We start from the raw sequence: 21,944 nt of genomic DNA on the forward strand, positions 1-21,944 counted from the left end.
TCTCCTTTTCCGACCTGTCCAAGTTCTCCAGATGGGCCTAAAGTGGACAGATGTTCTTTTCCTGGCAAACAGTTTGGGGGAGGTAAGATAATAGGATTTAGCTTAGCCCATGAGGGAAAAGCCATTTTGGCGTTGAGGTTTGGTGAAGAAAAGTGGGGAAAGTGAATTTTAGGAGACACGTTGGATGAATCTTTTAACGAGAAACAACCCGGGAGAGAAAGATGAGGTGGAAAACTGAGACCATTTATGCGAAGATGACATAATCACCTGCTGGCCCCCACATACAGCCAACATCTGCAAAGTTTATTACCTTCCTATCCTGCTGTCTCTTCACCCACTATTTCCATCCATCTGCGCAGACACTATGTCACGCAACGGCTGTCCTGATATGTGTGGAGTGGGTAACTGTGTTTTATAATCATGTAGAAATTACGTTCATGTTTTGACCTCTTCTCTGTCGGTTCGTACAGCCGTACGACAGAGGAGTTCACACAGTGGCCAGGCGTTGGCGCTCTGGTCACTTCCCTCAAGAGGGAGAGGGAGAGTGAGTGTCGGCAACCTTACAATGAAATCGGTACAACTTTCAAAAATGTAAAAAGTGAAATGCGTGGTAAATACTAGCTAAAAATACTAGCTGAATGCGACCATACTGCATTTTGCTAGCTAAAAATGCAGTAACATCAATCCAATCAATCCCCTGTAGTTGTGTGGGTTTTCGGTAAGATACTCAAAAAAGTTTGTTATTCAGGAGAGGATTTTAGTTGTTCTTCTTTATTTTTTATTAAGAGGAATGAAAAATGATCAAAAACACATATTGTCTAAAATGATGGCCTTTTTTTTTTTTTTTTTGCCAAAAGTGATTTTTGCCAAAAAAAAACAAAAAAAAAAACCCCTGAAACACAACGATTTATTTTAGGAACGTGGAAACATTTTTTTGTTTTGTTTTGTTTAGTTTGAGGTTATATTTGTTATCTATGAAATATTATTTGTCAGATGCATTTTGAGACGGAATCTGCTACTTGAATTCTGTTTCTCTTTTGAAGCTTTTACAAGTCAATGTTAATCAATAGGTGTTTACATGTCATGTGACGCGAGGGAAAGACGGTATTTAAAGATGAAAAGTCTTTGTTTTGTGCATGATATTAACCTTAAAAACAGCTGTGTGACTAGAAACTCACTTTTAATAAATTCTATCTATTTGATATGCAGATCTGTCTTTTTACATTACTATTTCTATATTAGATTTTTTTCCCCCACCTAATCCAGTGGGTCTGGATTTCACTTCCACATTGAACTGTTGCACCAGTTTCTTTCTTTTTTTTTTAAATTTTTTATTTATTTAGCAGATAAGGTTCTGAGTTCCTCCAATCGAATTTGGAAATGAAATATGTTTTTGGAATGGCCTCATTTTCTGGAGTGGGAAGTGATAGTTCAGTGGTAGTTTTATAGTTAAAAAGGCTCTTTTTAAATTCTACTACGCTTTAATTAATGCTCTAAACTCAATTTAGTGCATTATATTGAACTTTTTTTTATCTTCTGCCTCATTTAAAGGTGACAATGGGAAAAGCTTACTTGAGTCACTGTTATCCTGGAGAAAGACTCTGGAATTATTCATGCAAAATCAAATGCCATAAACTATAATCAATGTTTTTCCCTACATTTTAAAACGACAGAATAGTTTTCCTCCTGGTGGAAAAACAAAATCTTTCAAGTGGAGCAGAGGAAATAGGTTAATCTTTTGCTTCCCTTTCAGTCACAACAATCAGACTATCATGTCTGACAGCATTTTACTCCGGATTGAGGCTTCATTCACGTATCAAAGCGTGTTGCAACATCCGAGACAAAGAGTAGGTGTTAATCTCACGCAGTAATCCTCGTGCTGTTTACGGATGTGTTTATATTAAGCATCATCCTGTCACTCCGCTAGCCTTCTTATAATCACAGATAGCCATGAAACAATGTGGATTAGAGAAAACTGGGTCAATGCTTAAACAAATTAATCCTCTTGCTGTTTATATATATATACGTATATATATGTGTGTGTGTGTATAAAAAACTGCTTTATTTTTAAAGTCTTTATTTTAGTTGATTGTTGGAGTTTTTCCTTTATCTTTTTCTTGATATACAAATAGTGAAAGCACTGTTACATTTTGGCCTTTTTACTTTACAATTTACAATACAAAACTATGAGAAAGTGCACCAACATTTTCCTCCTCTTGATGTTTCTTTTATAGACTCTAGTTTCTTTTTATATCGTCTATATGTGCTCTGGGGGGGTCATATTATGTCTACACATTTCGTCTGTGCTAAAAGCTATTAAAACAGACACTGACACAATGTAAACACTGTTGCTGCTCTTAGCCTGTGCTCTCTTTTCTCTCAGTAAGTGCCCGGTGTGAGGCTCCTGGCCGGACTCTGGCTTTGCTTCCTGGACCCTGCTGCAGAAGAACGACCCCCTCAGAGCTCCGGGCCCCCAAGGGCCCACCCTCACCGCTACCAGGGCTCTCACACAGACATGTTTGCAACATCTATCGCATTGACAGTAGTAGTCTCGTTGCTTAGTGAGGGTTTAGACGGCGTCTGTGCAAGAGGGGACATTTTGCTACAGGGTTTTCAACAATAATGTCCACCTGATTCAAAAGTAAAATTTTTAAAATAAAAACTGATTGTTAGTTCGCTCTGCCTTGGATTTAGAGCAAGTTTTATTCTCATCCAGAGCTAATGTGTAAAGTTAATTCTGTTTTACTGGATTCATCAGTGAAAGTACATTTTTATGTTGGACAATTATCTACAGAGTCTTGCAAAGATATTCATGCCACTTAAGATTTTTTTTTTTCCATTTATTTATTTTCTCAACTGCAAACAAACATGGCTATGCATGTCTAGAAAGGAGAGCATTGTTGAGGTATGGTAGCGTTGTGGCAATCTGAATGAACTTGAGTTATTTTGCAAAAAAAATAACACTGGTGGATAATTCTTCCTTATTCTTGTCTTTAGATGAACAAAAGTATTAGAATCATTTTGAGATAAATTAGAATTGAATGAGGAGCCGACTGTACATAAGTGCCAGAGTTTTCTGTTTTTAATTTGTACAAAATGTTGGAAACCCAGTTTAATTTCTGTGCCACTTTAAAATTATGCACAACTTTATGTTGGTGTGCTACATAAACATCTGACCTAATTGAATTAAGCTTGTATACATGACAAAATGCAAAAAGCAAACAAGTATAAATAACTTTGCAAGATGCTTTAAAACATGTTTCATGCTGTTTGCTCATATTTAGTTTGCTATTGTACACTTTTGCATGTGGAAATGTCCAAGTTATAGAAAACTTGACAATAAAAGGAGCAGAACAGATTTTTTTTTTTTTTTTTTTTTTTTTTGCGAATCTCAAGAGTTACTCTAAACTTTATAAGATCCAGGGTGTTTTTTTTTTCAATCAAGAAAACAAGATGTAATACACCCATCATGCCAAAATGTTACCAGCATTATGACTACGTATTTCTCATTCAAACAGGAAGTCTGACTTGATGTTTTACGAAACCCAGAACACTAGCATGGAGATGGCAGTGAAGGATGAGTAATAGAAATGGAGGGAGTGGATTGGTCGGCATGTCATGGCTCCGGGGCGCAGCAGTATGTAATACCTTGGCTCTGTCTGTGGCGGCCCTCTGCCAGCTTCGCTCCGCTCTCTTACAGCCAAACAAGACCACAACATGGGCCTCTCCGCCGCGGCAGCAGCCCGTCTACTATTACAGCCACGCATGGCTGACCCCAGACCTGCCAGCTGTTCGCCGGCACCATAAATCTATGGTAAGGCTGACCTCAGATCAGCTGGAGCAAACGACCAAAAGCTCAGGGGAAGTTTAATTATTAGTTCATGTCTTAAATAGATTCTTTGGCGCTTATTTTCTTTAGGTTTGTCTGTTGTTTGTGTACATTCGATGGACTTCTTGCCACCTATTCTTCTGAAAAGCCGTTTTTGGTTTGCATGTAAGATTAAAGTTCTGTTTCAAACCTTTTTGCACTAAACAGCTGCATAAAATTCTGCGTATATTTTTGTCCTCTGGCGTCTTGTTACCATCAGATTGTTAAAAAATAAGTCATCTAACAGAAGAGGCTTAAATGTTCAGCTAAGCAGACGGGTTTTTTTTAAATTGATGGCACTGCTATTTTTCATAAGAAAAAGAAAGAAAAGTTATTCTCTCTTGGTTGAAACTAAACCTTTAATTCAACCAACATGTCTTTCCTGACATGTGATATTAATGCTTCTGAGGGGCCCAGCCACAGTCCTGGACTAAATTGGATCTTTGGAGGGAGCTGAAGATTAGGGTGATGGCACAGCGGCCCTCCTACCTCAAAGGCTTGGAGCTCATCGGCCAAAATTAACCCTTAAAATACCGGTGGGAACACGCAGTTGCACCAAGGACATCAAGTCAAGCGAAACACCTTAACCACCTGAAGCCAAAATATGTGTTCATAATGAGCTTTTTATTTAAAAGCACATATATCGGAGCTAAATACATTTAGCAGAAAAAAACAAAAACAGCATAACTACATTTTGTTTGTACAAAAAAAACCGAGACGATACAAAAATACTAATGTCGAGTTTCAGTACAATCGAGGGTGTATTTTTTTAATGCATATTACAAATGTAGCTATTACAATCTACAATATTTATCTAAATACAAAAGAATCTTGTCAATCGATGCTTTTTAAGCAGCATTTTGTAAAGAACACAGGTCTGTAATTATAGTGGATATATCTAAAATATGTTAAACAATATTTTACAGAGTTCATATTAGTGATCTATACATTATTTATATATTTATTAAAAAAAATAAAAGAGTGAGAACGGCTTGTTGAAATTGATAGGACGGACTATACAATGGAAGAAAAAAAAAAAAGAAAAGATGTGCAACATAGTGGTGTGTTGATGGATGAGGAAGTCTGGGTGGGCTGTAAATAATAATAATAAAAAATTACCTGTGTGTCCGGTAACTGTTAGTGATTACACAGGGCTGCCTCTACACATGCAAGGTGAAAGATGTTCCTCAGATAAAATAGTAGATCCACAGTTTTTAGAACATTCATCTCGCTCCGCGGCACACAGTGGCACACTTAGCACAGCCGACGGCGTGCTTGTGTGTTTTCAACTGTCTCACACACACACACACACACACACACCACAGTTTTATCAAGACGGAGTTCCTTTTCACAGGGCACAGCGCTGCTACACACACATGACGTAACATACAACAACAAGCACACGCACGCACACACTCGAACGCGCGCACTGAGAGACGAGCATCCATTGCCGATGACGGATTGGGTGGGTGAAAGCTCCTCCCTGCCAGCAGAAGGAGCCTCCATCATCCCTAAAACGATGTGCCAGCTTTACTCGGAGCTCATTAGCCATTCTCCATGGTAACGGGCCCCTCTCGCTTCCTCCACCTGTCTGGAATCCCAGGCAGGTGGCCACAGAGCCCGGCAGAGGCACGGCACAGCCACGCCTGTCACACGGCAGTCGGGAAGCTGCTGGGAGGAAAATCTGCCTTCTTCCACAGACAATGCTCCGCCCACTTTTACCCCCATTACTACGTCTACCTTCGAGAACTGCAACATCCCGGGTTTGGGCTGCACTGAGAGTCGACCACAAAAAAACCAAAAAAACCTTGACTGGCTAATGCTGAGACAGAGACAATGTAAGGCTGTGCGGACTTCACGTTCCAAAAAGAGCTCAGCAAAAGGCCTTTGATTTTTGCGTAGATCAAGACAGAACCCGGTCTCAGGGCTCAACGCTGTCAAGTTTTTTTGTTTTTTTTTCCTTTATCGGCCAAACAACTCAGGCAGCAAGTGGTGATGATGGACAATGAAGTTCAAACAGTGCTTTCAGTTACATATTTCTATCGCGCTTATATTCTCTGCTGCTAACTATTGAAGTTAAGATCCTTCCCTCAGTTGAGGAAGTTGTTGTCCAAGGCCTCACAGGGTTGGGAGAGGAAGCGTCCTCTCCTCGCTGCTCAGGGGTTTTACAGTCCACCGGTTCCATTCGTGTGGCTACGCTTCAGTCAAACCTCTGCAACTGCAGTTCCTGCCGTCAGCTCATCAGTTTCCATCGTTTTTAGTTTTTCCTTTTCTCGTTCGTCTCTCAGGTTCTCCTTTGCTTGTGCTCCGACAGACAAACAGATGGGCTCAAATGTTGATTAGTAGTTACCAGTATATTAGGGAGACAACAAGTCTGGGTAGTGAGAGTGGACTCTGCTGTGCAAATCTCAAATCTGACAAAGAGCGCCTCACTGGGCACTGGGAGGATGGGAAGGAGGAAGCAGCTACAGCTTCTTGTCGCTACATTCTACTGTCCGATGAGGGCTGGGAGTGGGGAAGAGTGAGGGGGTGATGAGCAGCGCTGTGATCGGCTTCTCGGTCAGGGCGAAGGAAGTGGGGCCTCCCTCACACCATGTTGTGGTGATTGTTCCTGTCGATGATGTCGGACGAAGGGAGCAGCTCCTTCTTGATCGGGGAGGGCGGGGGCGTGGCCAGCTTCAGGCCGGGCTTGAACAGGTCGGACACGTAGAATACCTGGAGGAAACGGATGGAGGCAAAAGTTAGGAGGTGTGAAGGAAAGGAAGAATGGGGGGTGAGCATAAATGCATCTGGGAATTTTCTTCATTAGGTTTCAGTGGATTGTGATTCTGCAATCATAGCCAAATGAAATATAAGTAACACAAATCGTCACGACTGAGAAAACTACCACCTAGTCAAGTTTTCTAATTTATTGCAAAGCGAAATATAAATAAATAGAGATGTGCCAAGAATTGACAGACGGATGACATTGAACATTGAGTCACAAAACTCACCACAACTAAACTCTAACTGGCTTTGCTAGCATCAACATTCTTCAACATGGATGCTGCTACTGTGTGCTAGCCTCGTTTTTCAAAGGAAGCTATATCTGGTACAATCAAGATGTTCATTCAAGCTAGCAGATGTTGAGATAGCAGACAACAGGTCTAGAGGTTTTAGCCTAAGTCTGATGTGGAATATACTGGATTTGAAAATGTTGGCGGCTTCTTCTGCTCTGAATAGTGAATCTCTATTTGGATCAAGGGTGTGGATCAATTGTTGTACTATTTCAAGACACATCACCTCTTCCATGACATCAACATGTCTTTTTATTTATTTAATAATAATTTGTCATGTTGACTGAGGCTCTAATAGTGTCCCCCAGTAGTCTGTTGAACAGAGTTAATCAGAAAGCAGGTCAAGCTGTCAGTTTCACTTTCAGATGCTTTCAGTTTCGAGCATCTTGCACGCCTGATGAGTGACTACCACAACAGTCCAGTCTTTCAAAACACAGAGTAATGAGGATATGTTTAAAAGAATTGGATTTTTTTAAAGAAACTTGTAGGATATGAATAACTCAGAGCAATTCAAAAGAGGTGCACACTAAATACACAACTCCTCTTTCTTTTTTCATGATGCATTATTATTATTATATCATTAAGAGGAACACCCCATCCTGCTGGTTTCCTCAAATTTTCATCCCATTTTGTGCAGTTCAAGTCTGAGGACAGTGAGTCAAGCATGACTCACTCGAAAATATCAGATTTCGGCAATCATGACATGTGCTAAAGGTCACTTATACATCAGCGCATGAGCTAAGACTCTTTGGCATCGATGAACAAACAAAGAGAAATAGAGGAGGGCAAAAACCCAAAATGAAATCTCTTTCTGGAATCTCAGTGAGGTCATATGTCAAACACAAAAACAGCGAGGCATGGAGAGGAAGCGTGAAAGCTTTTTAACAGTGAACTCCTACGTCCACGCCCTCAACCCCGGGGTCACCCATGACAAGCGGTGGTTTGGCCAGGCACAAACAGCTGGCCGTGGCTGCTTTTCCTTCAAACAAGCTGAAGAAGTTCAGGGCAGAGCCTGGCATTTACCCTCACACTCTGCCAGGACAGGCAGCTTTGTGAAGCCAGCGGATAAATCCAACAGGGATTTTACATGCCGTTCCTACGTTGGGGAATGCCCTGAGGAACCAATTTGACTTCCATCATTGTTTTCTGGAAAACTGCTCAACATGTGGTCACTGATGTATTTATACACTCTGACTACAGGCATCTCATTTTGAAGGCTATGATCAGCACAAAGGGAGCCTTTTCTGCGAGAGCTTGACATTTCCTGACCACGCAGTGACCATCGCTGGAGAACAGTAAGCGATAGATAAGCTGTAGATACACACAGCCGCTGTCACACTTCCCTAAACGGGCTCTTTCACTATGCGGCGGTTTGCGTGTGTGTGTGTGTGTGTGTGTGTGTGTGTGTGTCCCATGTAGAATATTATGATATGATTAGGAGAGCGGAAAGGATGTGAGTTTATATCTCCCAGAGTCACGCGGGCCCGCATGGGAAACCCTCCGCGCTCGTTTCCCATCGCCGTCCAATGGCAGCCGGGCGCAGTTGCTGCGTCACCAAAACACCAACCTATCGCTCCCCAGCCGCCAGGCTGGAGGGGGGTTATCGTGACCACACCATATCCTGCCACTGACACAGGCATGCACAGCCCTGTTGCCCCATTGTTGTCTGGCAAAGCAACTCAGCACTTTCTTGACTCACACCTGGAGCAAAAGAGATGAATCTTTACAGGCATGAGTAAGAAAGACTCCGCTAAGGTGATTAAAAATGACCCCAGACACATTAAGAGGCTTGAGTCACAAAGGATGTGACTGCACTAACTTTAGGGACTGTACAATAATAATAACCAAAAAAAAAAAAACCAATATAAGTAATTAGGTCATCCGTGTGTCTGAGAATAAAACTGTGAACTTGTTTTCACATAACCCACATTAAACCTGGCCCAGTCGTTGCTCTCAGTCGGCTACCGCACTGTTTCCTCGCTTGACAGACAAATACAAATGAATATATCTTACTGCCAAAACACACCGATGGTGTGGGAACTATATAAGTCTATGTATCGAGTCTATGTATTACTTTTACAGAACATCTTACACTAAATGCACATGCAGTTAGTAAAAGAGAAGACGTTAAGAAACAGAAAAAAAACTGTTTCTGGGTTCTGCAGCATCTCGAGGTGTGATCTCACACTTTAGTTCTTCATTTCTCACTTTAACAGACTCGGGGTGAAACATGTGCAGCCGTTACCTGAAGATCTAAAGATGTTCACACCTTGATTTAGGACTTCAGGGCGGGAGCTTCGCTTGCGCCTCCTCTGTCAGACCTCCACTCATCTCCTGTCAGGCCCGTTCTGCTCTGCTGCTCGCCAAGAGGCTAACGCAGCCAAGCTAAAGTGCTCACAGATGTGTGCTTCTCCAAAGACGGGGGCCAATCTGAGAGGGGGGGGGCAGGGGTGTCAGGGATTGTAAAACTAACCTCACCGCCTTGATCAACCTCAGCTTTCACAGCGTGCCTGTACATGTGTGCGGATGTGAATAATGTGAGGCGGGGAGGCCTGTGGATTCAGAAGAAACCCACACACTCATCCCGAGCCAAGATGAACACAAGGCTCCTCTCTCCTGTCACCTCCCTCCTTTCAGTCCTCCTGCCAGGCCTGCGTCTTCGGAGGTCGGGCTCACACACACTCAGCGCCCTCTCTCCGAAAAACGTCATTTTCTCACTCGTCAAGGCCGACGCCGTCAACCCGAGCTGCGCCCAGCTGGCCAATCGCCGGCTTTTTTTTTTTTTGCGCTCAGGTTTCTGATCACAAATCCTTTAACACCCCCCTGGCATCACCGGAAAGCCGGTCGCACCGCGTACGATCCCAACATCTGCCCAGGCGCCACTGCTGAGCTCTCCCTCGATTTTACGAAATCTAATTGTTTCCACGTTCTCCATGCCTCGTCCGGGTGCAAAGGTGAGAGCGTGCTCCTTTCCGTCTTTTGCCAGAGCCAGCGTAGTTGTAGCTGGAGCCTGCTCTGTTGATACAACCAGAGCCACCAAATAAAATAAAATAAAATAAAATAAAATAAAATAAAATAATAACTCCCCCTCCCCCCATCACCAGCCTCGTTCTGGTTTCAAAGCCTAATCCTTTCTGTCTTACTCACCCTCTCTCTCTTTTAACACCCCGCTCGTCATTCTCTTGACCCATTTTAAAATTTTCCTTGGCTCCATTTGAGCTTAGAGTAATGACGAGGGTTAGAAAAAAATCATCTGGAAACCACTTCGATGTTATGTAGCTTTAGCAGGGAGGAAGGTTGGAGTGTCTGCAAGACCCGGCCCCAGCAATGTGTTAGTCATTACGGGCCTCTCTTCACTTCACTACTACATATGTATATAAATAAAATTTTTCACATTTTGTTACGACCACATTGTTAGCGCAGAATTGTGAAGATAAAGGAAAAGATGCATCGTTTTTGAACTTGACGATACGGCTGAAAATGTACCACTACATCATTTGACAACGATAATTATTGACTTGTATTTATTTATTTTTTTTGTTTTAAATATCTGAAATATTGCCAAGTGGTAGCGTGACCTTTCCTGTGTTATCCACAGTTTTCACTGCACTGTGTCGCTTTTTATTTTTAAGAAGTTAGAAGTCATGGTGGCGAAACTTGAAAGGCTGAAAGTTAACTTAACAGATTGTTGCTAGGTAACCGAAGAGCGAGTGATTTAGTTGGTGCCACCAGCAGCTAAAACCTTTCCTCTGCCTACACCCCCCAGAATGCTGTGCGGTTCTGGATAGGAGTTCAGCAAAGTTATTGAACGCTATCGAACATACTGTCTATTGATATCAATCATTTGTTTATCGCAATATATATTGTTATTGATTTATTGTCCAGCTCTATGTTGTTTTCAAAAATCTGAACAAAAAAATTATCCTGAGTCTAGTTCCATCCACAAACCTTTCTGCCTCTGCTGAAAAAAGACATGCTACATTTCTCTCAACAATGACTTCCTCGCTCTATTTCGTGTCTCATAAAATCCCAACTTTCTTTTAAGTTTGCCTTACATTCCTATTCAGCAGAAGGTTTCTTTTTAGCGTGGATTGTGTCAGGTGTAGACTCACTATGCAGTAGGCCACCAGGGCTCCCTGCACAAATCCCGCCAGCACATCAGTCGGGTGGTGCTTGTGGTCAGAGATGCGTGACAATCCGGTGTAGAAGGCCATCATCACCAAGGTGAACTGGAGCAGCGGGCGGAGGAGGCGAGCGCCGCGCCAAGTGAACCTGGACTGGATGTAGAACTGGAGACAGAGAGAGGAAGAAAATTGGTGTAATTTTATTCAAGTCTTTCTTCATCCATGCACCTGCAGCATGTGCGTGTGTGTGTGTGCGTGTGCGTGCGTGTGTGTGTGTGTAATCCACTGGTTCCCTGTGGTTGTGCTGTTTTTACAGCTGTGATGTGTAACCATTAATCAGTCATGTCCGGATCTCAACCAGTCAAGCATGAGCTTGTGTTGTGGATGTGTCTCTCCTACCCACTTTGATTCAGTCTAGACCTCTCAGACTGTAATAACACACACACACACACACACACACACACGCACATTGATGTAAATCTAAAAGAGGATGTTTCAGCAGTGCTTTTACTTGTGATGAACTCTCTGCCCTTTTTTTTTTTTTATTTTGGTGTAAAATGGAAGCGTCCCCCTCCGTCTGACCCCGATCCCAGCCACAGACTCCTCTCTGGGTCAAAAAATAAAAGCTGAAGGGAACCAAAACAGGAACAAGTCAATTCAAGGCCACTTTCAGTCACTTGCTCGAGTGCAAAACATACACATCCTTGCACTCATTTTTTTTCTTCATTCACTTAAAATGTAAAGGTTTGAGGTCGGCCCAGGTTCTGTGGACATCCTGTGTTTCTGCACACAGACGTGCGCTCAGCTTCCTGTCTCCCACACCTAATAGACGGAGTTCCTGCGAAAGTCGGCCTAAGCCAATTTCAAGCACTCAACCCAGTCCTCATTACTTAAATCATGTAATCCACCTAGCTAACAATACGTGGAGGGAAATACTCCAGGGTTTGCTGGCAGACTTCTTGATTTCAGACCCAAACCATCACACTACCACCTCCCTGTGATGCTTTAGCAAAAAGCTGTTTTAGTTTCATGTCGTTAGGTATATTTAAGTGATTTGGTGATCCCGAGGGTTTGACAGTAATCAGGTCGTGGTGTGGGTAGTGACACAGAGCTCAGCTTTCAAAAATAGATGAGGTCAAACACAATTAATTGTTAATGTGGTCGGTTTAGTTAGATTTCTCTTTACTTTATAAAATAAAATTCAAACATTTGAAAACTCCATTTTAGGGCTGCAACTAATTATTTTATCATTCAATTACTTGAGCAACATGAAAAATGCATGAAAAATAACAGAAAATTCTGCTTATTGTTCATTTGAGCCATCCTGTACAATGTTAGAAACACAATAAAAGATGCAAATAGACAAATGACTTGATTCACATTTAAATGAGAAAATAAATATTTTACTGACTGAAACTCTTTCTTTAATCCGCAGACTTGATCTTTTTTTAATGAACCGATTAACTGATTGATAGAAAAAGGTGCTAAATAGTTTTGTTTTGTTTTTTCAACAGAATTTGTATCAGCCGAAGTTAAAACTGTCCCCCAGAGAACCGAGATTTACCAACAAATTTTTATTTTATCTTGAATGCTTAATTACGGCTCTGAATATGTTGTTCAACAAATGGTAATTTTTAAAAATCTGTATAGTCCAGTTAACGATTAATCGTTTACTAAATTTGTCTGCGATTATTTCAATAACCGATTAATCGCGATTAATCCGATTAATCGTTTCAACCCTACTCCATTCTACAGGGTTTTGTTGTCTGATCTTAAAATATGTTTTGGTGACATGAAACCTTAGGTTATAAAGGAAACAAAGAAGAACTGTCAGGGGGGAACATACTTTTCTCAGCACTGAAGGTGTGGTACTAAATTATTGTTCTGCTCCCAGACGCGGAGGAAGCGATCCCTCCCATGCCTTCTTGTCTCGGTCTTCTCCTCCCTGGGATGTTTAGACTGCAGGCTTCCTTTACTGTCGTTGTCAAGTAGAGGGCCTGGGCTATCGATGAGGACTTGACTCAGACCTTCCCGCCACCCTCAAGAAAGCTTTGTCGGAGATTAAAGGTGAAAGAAATAATGCCTTGATCTTCGTCAAAAACAAAGACTTGCAGTGACCGGCCAGACAGCATCACCTTATCTAAACCCAGAGAGCCTGGCTAAAAGCCTGATTAAGCAGAAGCTGAAAGAAAGTCACAATGAGCCACCGAGAGGGTCGACGACCGTCTAAACCAAAACTTCTCCCTTTTAAAACTCTAAATCTCCCCCCTAGAATTTGTCTCCAATAATAAGATCCGAGAAATGTGACAGTAAAACGCAACAAACGGAGCCCCGGCAGATTCCCATGACACCGGGGACCCGGGAGCGGCAAAGAGTCCAGCGGTTTCCGAAAGAATCCAGCTCGGCCTCCGCCGAGACCCGCTCCCCGAGGGGCCTCTCCTGCTCGGACTCAGAGTCAAAGTGTTAGACACGCTGAGAAGCACAAACAAACACAACAAAGCGAGAAGGAATGAGGACGCGGACTAGTTTCACATGCCACTCTCTTCCACTCTCTTCCACTCTCTTCCACTCTCTTCGCTTTGAGACCAAAGGAACATAACTGAGCCGCTCGCATGTCAAACGCAAATATTGTTTTATATATGCTACTGGATGGCATGTACTTATGCTAATGTTGCGTGCAGATGAGAGAAAAACCCAAACCAGCCGAATACACGCACATCATGCCTGCTAGCTGCAGCTGTGGTGTTGCTGCGCGCCGTGCCGTGTGGTCTGTGCCAGTTTATCTGTGTGTCGTTTCAGAATGAGCCGAGCAGGGCACCGCTCCGACCACGGCGGCCTGGCAGACACCGGGCAGGAAGCGAAACGCTTCAGAATCACAGAGAGGCGCTGAGGAAATGACTGTGTGATGCTTTCTGAGCAAAAACACGATGAAAGAATGAGGGGAAAGAACCCATCTTTTTTTTTTTCTTTTTTGTGCTGGTAGGAAGAGGGGAGTTTTTGTTGAGCACAAAACAAAACTGATTGTGTGCTTAACCCGGGGCCAATTCACAGAAGGGACACTTCATCATAATGAAAATAGCATAAATGCAAGTGGGTATAAAGATGCTTTATTTGCCAATAAGTAGTCGGCAATGAGGAATATTGCAACTAGTGACTCTGGCTTTTTAAAAAAATGCAGAAAAAGAGCAGGTCCGGGGTTTATTCTAAAACATTGAATATGTAATGACCTGAACACGGTTTCTTGATTAAACTTACTCTCAGGCTTTTCTTTCTTTTTTTACCAAAACCTGAAAGATTAAAGTTGTCAGTCTGGTGCTTTGATCTCACTTAGCCCCCCCCCTTTTTTTTTAAAGATAATCTTGTTTACAGGGACTTCATAATGAATTTTATTTGTTGCTTCTGTTGTTTTCTCTATTTATCTTGGATATTTCAAATGTCTTTCAGTTCCAGTGTTTAAATGTTTATTAATGTTATTACCATTATATTACTTGGTCTCAAAACAACAATGTTATCGCTTATCAAATTAAGCTCTGGGACAATTTATTGTCTAGCAAAATTTGTTATGGCGACAGAAAACCTAATCACTTTAAACAGCATGTTGCTTATAAAATTGTCAGTTGTCACTTTTCTACTTGAATTGTCGCAAATTGAACAAACTTCAATACAGTTATATATTTTTTTAGCTGTAGGGGAGACTTAAAAGATGAGCTTAATTAGGGAATAAAGTGGATGTTGTACTTATTGATCATGTCAAATAAAAAAAATAAAAAGATCAAATAGATAGTACTCAAAATATAACTGTACAGTACGTGATCCAACAGCTTGTAGAGCTGTCGTTAGCAGCAATAAACCAAAGTAGTGATTTTCTGTACAACTTTCTCAGCTCTTTACATCGTTCTGATCTGTTCTGTTCCTTCACATGCATTTTTGGAAACAAAACCTTCCTGCCTTATTGAAGAATTGGGGCTTTCTTGTTCAACTCTTTAAGTGTGCTCCAATCCTCCTTAATATTTCACATGCTAACTGAGGACCATAGAGTCTGAATTGTGGCTCTTGGGTCTTTTTTTTCTGTTATTTCTTTGAGCTCTGCAGGGTCTGAAATTGGGACGAACTTGCTGGAACACCCACTCCTGGGAAGATTAGCTGCTATGGTGAATGTTTTGTGGTTGGGAATACTTTTTTCTATTATGTACTTCAGCTTGTTTGGAAGTCAACTCCATCCAACACAGACTGTTTACTCTTTTCCCTCTTAAATCCTTTGGAAACAACCAGGGTGGGCTTTGTTGTTATATATGACTGCATATTGAATTAAAGCTGCACTATGAAAACCCAAAGAAAGCTGTTCTAAGCTGACTTCACGAGAGAGGGTGCCAGGTCTAAAGTCACATGACTGGTTTTCAGCTGGCAAAAAAAGAATCCAGCCAGTTCCTGTTTCCACAAAGAATGCCTTCCCTCTTGGCTCTATCTTTTTTTTTTTTGGTTGGGTTATGTACACTGAAATGTTCTCTGAAAGCTGTCTCCTTTGCACCCATCAGCTGCTCTCCACCCCCTTGTTTAGACCAACCTCCTCTGGCCAGAGTCCTGGGGTTTGCCACATCTAGAGCATCGGTCAGACTAGTGTGTTAAGCTGTGGCCTGGATGCAGCACATCTTCAATCCCTCCCTGCTCTTTTTTTTTTTTTTCCCCTCCTGACATTTTATTTAGCTCTACTCCTCTCTCTGCCCAGAGTGTGGTTGTAGGTTCACCCAGAGGCCGGGAAATACCCACAACAAGCCGTCTCTCCATGGCGATACGCGACAATAAACCGAAACTCCAAGTGTCATTCCGGTGTGAGAACTGGGGCTGATGTTTTAAGTAAGATGGAGGCATCAGCTCCGTTCCCATTTTTGTGCTTTCCGTAAACCAGACAAGACATTGCTGCCGTTGCATAATCAGCTGAATGACAACGGTATCACACCTGCCTTTTTTGCTTTGGAGTTTAATCAGCAGGCGACTGAATTTGATCCCCCAAACTCTCTGTTTCTGTAGTTTCACCGATGTGCAATAAAGGCAATCCGGCTAAAACTTCACTGCGGATTGGCAAGATGACTGCTTCCTTGATTTGATGTCTTTTCTTCGTAGGCACATAAAGCGAGGTTAAAACGTTCGCTGCATAAACGTAGGAGCAAAAGAGATGGGAGGCATCGGGTCTTGTTTTAGTGTCAGCAGTCCCTAAGAAAAAATGCTCATACCTCTCTTGCCATAGATCGTAAATTGAATTTAAATCTGAACGTTCACTGGGCTAGTTAAAGTTCAGACTTTGATCTGACTGAACTTTAACTAGCCCAACTCTGTCCCAACCCTGGAAAATTTTTTGCGGTTTTCTGGTGACAAGAGAAGAAGAAAAAAATAATAATAAAAAATCAACCTGCATAACTTTTTTGGCAAAGGACTGTAATTAAAACCATTAGAGGCATGATTCACTCCCGAAGCTATAAGTCTCACCTGACACCCACAAGGTTAAAGGGACAGAACAGGAAATGAACATGCAGCTGCCCTAAAGAAAACAGGTGGAGAACACTCATTCGTCTCCTCGGGGTTCAAAGGGAGCATTAAAAACGAGGGAGGAGACGAAGTGATGAAAGAATCAAAACAATATTCTCCCCCAAGCCCCCGTTTTAAAAAAAAGGAATCCCCTAATCAGAGCCCAGCCTTCTTTCTTCCCATGGCTGCTTTTAACAATGCAACGCTTTGTTGCTGTTATTGTCTGCCAATGAGGCTGCAAAGCGCGTGAGAGAAAATAATGATTACTTACAGCCAAGTAGAGCATACTAAACAGGGAAAAGGAGGCATGTCCTGAGAAGAAGGATTTCCTGTAGAGGGAGAAAGAGATTATTTTAGGCCCATTGTTTTCGGTTTAGTGCCTTCATGTGAACGCACGGTCGCGTCTTTACACACCTGGCTTCCTGCACTTCACTCTCGTCCCCGGTGCAAGTGTAGTTGGTGATGTATCCGAGGGAACAGTTGATGGTGGAGAAGTCCGGTTTGCAGACATCCAGGAAGTGGGGTCTCATCCGACCCACCGACACCTTGGCGATGTCCGTGAACGACTGGCTGACGGCACAGCCGAACAGGAACACGCCTATCTGCAAGATGACGCGCGGTGAGGGTCAGACATATACGGAACGCATCGTGGTACAGCAAAACACAAAAATTAAACACAGTAGAAGCACTGATAAGAATAAGACGGAGGAATCAATTAAATTTTTTTAATCGAATCACTTGCAAGGTCAGTACTTATTTGCATTTTAGTTGGAACATTGCAACATTTTCAATTCACAAAACATTTATTTGCTAAATTATTTAATAGACAGACCCACAAAATCAACAACAAACATATTTTTTGTTTTTAATCTGTTATTTAGGTTATTCAGCAATCGGATTTGGTGTAAAGTGCCATTATACCCACTCAGAGAGTTTATAAGTTCTTAGCGTGTTGAAGGCAGAAATTAGATACTGGTTTCTCATTTCCAGTATAGACTTTCTGCTAGCAGGGGATTAATGTGCTGCTAGGAACTTTATCACTTTATCGCTAAATGGTTCATCGCCGTCTTTGGATAACCTATTTGTTTACATGCAAATGTTTCTTAGAGTCTTTTGAAAATACCAAAAATAACAGGGTTAAGATTTTAATCACGCTGACAAACGTGAAAATGCTTTAATCTTGTAATTTCACTTCCTCCAGCACCGCCACCGCTGCAGCTTGCTCTGACTCAGTGGCACAATTACCATCGACCTCTGATCTGCAGCTGAGAAGACGCTGTGTGTGACAGGAGTTCAGTGAATGGCATTTGAGCAAAACCCGAGCTGACCTGTTTGTAGAGCGCCGCCACGTAAGAATTCCCAACAAACGACTTGGATCCCACGTGCAGCTGGTGAATCCTGAAGCATTCTCCGATAACAATCTAAAAGAAACAATTTGTTCATGATGGTTAAGACGAGTGCTTGTGAAGCCCACAGTTAGAGAATGGATTTACATGCAAGGCTCTATGAGACACTACAATATGTTAATGTTTTAGTACGATTCATGCAAAAAAAAAAAATCAAAATCAAACTCATTTCCAGGATGGGGAGTGAGATTTAGTAGACTGTATGTAAAGAACAAACAGCAAGAGATGCACACAGAAAAAACACATATATTAAGCATGGCCTGCCTTTCCATTAGGCAGTTTGGGTAGATGGAGGTAGGGAGAATGAAAGGGCTTTGCATAATGATAAACAATAACAAAAGCTCAGATGTGGAAGGGGGAAAAATGATCAAAGTTCAAGAAATCTCTATGACTGGGAGGGTGAATCAGTCTGACTAGACTTTGATATAAAAAGGGTTTACAACCTGTCATCTGCTACATAGTTCAAGTGCAGCAGGCCAAACCGTGACTTCTGTGGTATTCTATCCAGGTGGTTTTAAGTAGCGTTGGGCCTCATGGAAAGAACCTTAGCTGCTCTAAGGGGACTCAAGCCGAGCCAAAGCTCAAAGCACAGAGACATCAATCAAATCTTTACCAACCAGAGGAACCTACGGACTGGCTACTCTTTCCTTGCAAACAGGTCTTCACCTTATGAAAATGTTTACCTGCCCACCTGTATCCCAACAGACTTTGACTCTCCCTTCGCAGCCAATCGCACTATGAGCAGTTTGTATCGGAGTGTTTTCGTAAGTCATCACCCACTGAAAATGTCACAGAAGATCACGTGTTCACAAATACCGTCTGTTTAAACCATCGTGTTTTTGAGATTAGACGTGTTTAAAACAGAAGTTGTGGGTTTCGTCATTAGATTCAGCCTCTCTTTGGAGCAAATCTGGATTTATACGACGTGAGGATACAATAGGAGTTACTTACAGGAGGTAAAATGTCACGACTCTTGTAAATGCCCCTGAACTAAACTGCCCCTTTAAGTACCCAGTTTATTTTTTCTGTGTTCTTCTGATCCACAAACTAAATGATAATTCTCACTCGATAGACATCAAAAAGGTGTCCATTGTCATCTGTCTATATGTCGTAGCCAAATAAGTCTGATTTCGCTTCCATGACTTTAGAGCAGGGGTGTCAAAGTCAAATGGACGGAGGGCCAAATTAAAAATTTAGCTACAAGCCGAGGGCCGGACTGATCGAATGTTCATTGAGATTTTTTTAAATGACGCATATAGTCTAGTGCAGCGGACCGGCCCAAGCCTTCGTAAATTTACTGCGGACCGGGGGGGGGGGGGGTGCGCGCGTTGTGAGGATCGAACGGGGGGGGTGCGCGCGTTGTGAGGATCGAACGGGGGTGGGGTGCGCGCGTTGTGAGGATCGAGCGGGGGTGGGGTGCGCGCGTTGTGAGGATCGAACGGGGGTGGGGTGCGCGCGGTGTGAGGATCGAACGGGGTGCGCGGGCCGGTTCTAATAATAAATCAAGATCATCCCAGGGGCCGTAGAAAATCTTCTCGCGGGCCGGATGTGGCCCGCGGGCCTTGACTCTGACATATGTGCTTTAGAGAGTTTATACAATTGTATTTCTATGAAATTCTTTTTAAACTGAATATGACACAAGCTAGGTTAATGGAATATGAACCCTGCTGCTGAGTGTTATGTTAAGTTTTTAGTGTCGATGTCCCAGCCTTTCCTCAGCGTCGTGTGGGCAGATAAGTGACTAATACCCAGCAGAAACAAACAGGAAGGTGGACTTTGTGTGTCACTGAATTGCTCTGATCAGAGTGGAAGACTAGAAGCGCGCACACTAGTTTATTTGGATTCTCAGCATTTACATTCAGAGCTCTCCTCTTCTTCTTCTAGCCCCACTACTCCTGGTTTTCCCCCTCAGTTTCTGGCTGTGTAGGAGCAGATGCATCCTACGGTTCAAGCCGCGGTGGAATCTGCTCTGCTCCTCTAAACCAAGTGCATTTGTGTACATGCACGCATCTTATGTGTGTGCGCAAGCTTGTTAGCAGGAACGGCGCTGGCATGGCAGTAGACGCCGCTAATGGTAGACAGCTGTGTGAGACACGCCAACTTTGCCCACATGTGAACATGCGAGGGGGGCTAACTAGCCCACACTTGTGCTCCTGCTTTCAATAAGCAGAAGAGCTGAGCTGGTACTGTGGTATAGTGTATATAAATGTGTGTGTGTGCGTGCCCACTAAGGAGATCGCAACGAGACGCCGGTGAGGCGACGGCTGAGCCTGGGAACTCCTAAGTCTGGTGACTGTAAACTTCACCTACATTAGCCATGTGGCGCTAATTGATTAGAGTATATTTCCATTATGCCTGGCCCCATCATAATTTGCTCACACGGCACTGGCGTTATTCCGTTTTACTCAAGTACGAGCGCAGCAACAGCAACAAGAGCTTCATGCTGTGAGACACTCCGGGCTATCATTAGCTGTGTTTCCATTAGAAGTGCAGCAAAACGTTGTCAATATTCCGCAAAAACGCTAAAAAAACCCCAAAAAACCCAGCACATGTTTGCAATTGCTGTGTTTCCACAAAATAAAAAAAACGTAATTAAAATCACATGTGAGTAAGTTTGTTCATGTGATAAGGCATAAAAAAAAAATCCTCCGACTACTTATTGTCATCTACTTTGTGGTTTGCACCATTATTAACAGCCTGTTGTTGATCACATGACTCGTGTGATGCAAAAAAAGGGTTTCCACAGTCAAATAAACTCATTTATATATATGACCAACAATCCATCTCATCCCAACTCCAAAATGTTTTGTAAAAAACAAAACTTTTTTTCTTTTTTTTTTGGAAATTGGAGGGTTTCCACTAAGTGAATTTCTTTTCGAAATGTCAAATGGTTAATGGAAACACAACTAGTGAGGCTCCGACGTCATAGGAGAGAACAACATCCCATTTAACCTCTTGTAAAGCGTGGAGCACCAAGGGAACCAGCAACATCTCTTTGGTTCGTGTCATCTAAGTTACTTTCTACATACCCAAACACCCTAACTCTTTAATCTCACTACCTCTGACCTACTTAACCAGTCATGATAAAAAGGGAGTACTGAAAAAAAAAACAATGGCTCAAAGCAGCAGTTGAAGAATAAAGGGTGAAAAAACAAACTAGAGATGGAGGTGGGATACATGTATGACCGATTTACAGTGTCCTGTAGAGGTTTTTCACATTTATGTGTTTTATTGGGATTTTATGTGACAGAGCAAAACACAAAGTAGTGTATAAATCAGAAGTGAATTAAATTCAGAATAGAGTGGCATACATTTTTTATGGCACTCTAAGTCCTAGTCTGACTTTGACTAGGACATTATTTCATTGTAGTTCTGGCTTTTAACTACAGCCAGAACTGAAGATTGTTCTTCAGCTGGTTGCTGAACTTCCACAGTCTCAATTTTTTGTACAAGTATTAGGGCCATAATAATAATAATAATAATAATAATAATAATAATAATAATAATAATAATAATAATAATAATAATAATAATAATAATAATAATAATAATAATAAAATAGAATTAAATTATGAGAATAAAGTAATACAATTACAAAAGGTTAAATAACACAAGAATAAAGTTGTGATAATATCAGAATAAAATCAACATCCCAGGTTTTGCTTTATAGGTTTTGCACCTTCTGACTTGTTTTCTTTAAAGTTCGCCATTTGTGGATTTATTTCTTTGCTCTGAATTTTATTCTATATTTTATTTGGAGTCTCAGTGTAAATAGGGTCTGAAGTCCCAATTTTCTGACTTTCAAAACAGTTTTGAAAACCGTCTAATACTCTCCTTCCCCTCTACAATTATGAGCTACTTTGTGTTTGTCTACAACATATAATCCCAAATATGTTGAAGTTGGTAGACTTGAAAAAAATAATTTAGGGGTATTCTGCAAGGCACTGTATAGGGGTATTTTTCTTTT

General features: G+C 41.9%; 1 protein-coding gene across 2 annotated transcripts in view; it reads right to left on the reverse strand.

Annotated features, from left to right (window-relative positions):
• Positions 1-4,471: 4,471 nt before the first annotated feature.
• Positions 4,472-21,944, reverse strand: part of plpp3 (phospholipid phosphatase 3) — a 36,437-nt gene continuing 18,964 nt past the window's right edge. For both annotated transcript variants that reach the window (XM_044130630.1, XM_044130629.1), the window contains exons 3-7: positions 17,900-17,992; positions 16,986-17,173; positions 16,843-16,900; positions 11,037-11,213; positions 4,472-6,583 (exon numbers count right to left, since the gene is read on the reverse strand). In XM_044130630.1, coding sequence (XP_043986565.1) covers positions 6,455-6,583; positions 11,037-11,213; positions 16,843-16,900; positions 16,986-17,173; positions 17,900-17,992 — 645 coding nt within the window. In that variant the 3' untranslated portion in view covers positions 4,472-6,454. The remainder of the gene's footprint in view (positions 6,584-11,036; positions 11,214-16,842; positions 16,901-16,985; positions 17,174-17,899; positions 17,993-21,944) is intronic.

The sequence above is a fragment of the Gambusia affinis genome, linkage group LG10, assembly GCF_019740435.1.
Source record: "Gambusia affinis linkage group LG10, SWU_Gaff_1.0, whole genome shotgun sequence".
Lineage (NCBI taxonomy): Eukaryota > Metazoa > Chordata > Actinopteri > Cyprinodontiformes > Poeciliidae > Gambusia > Gambusia affinis.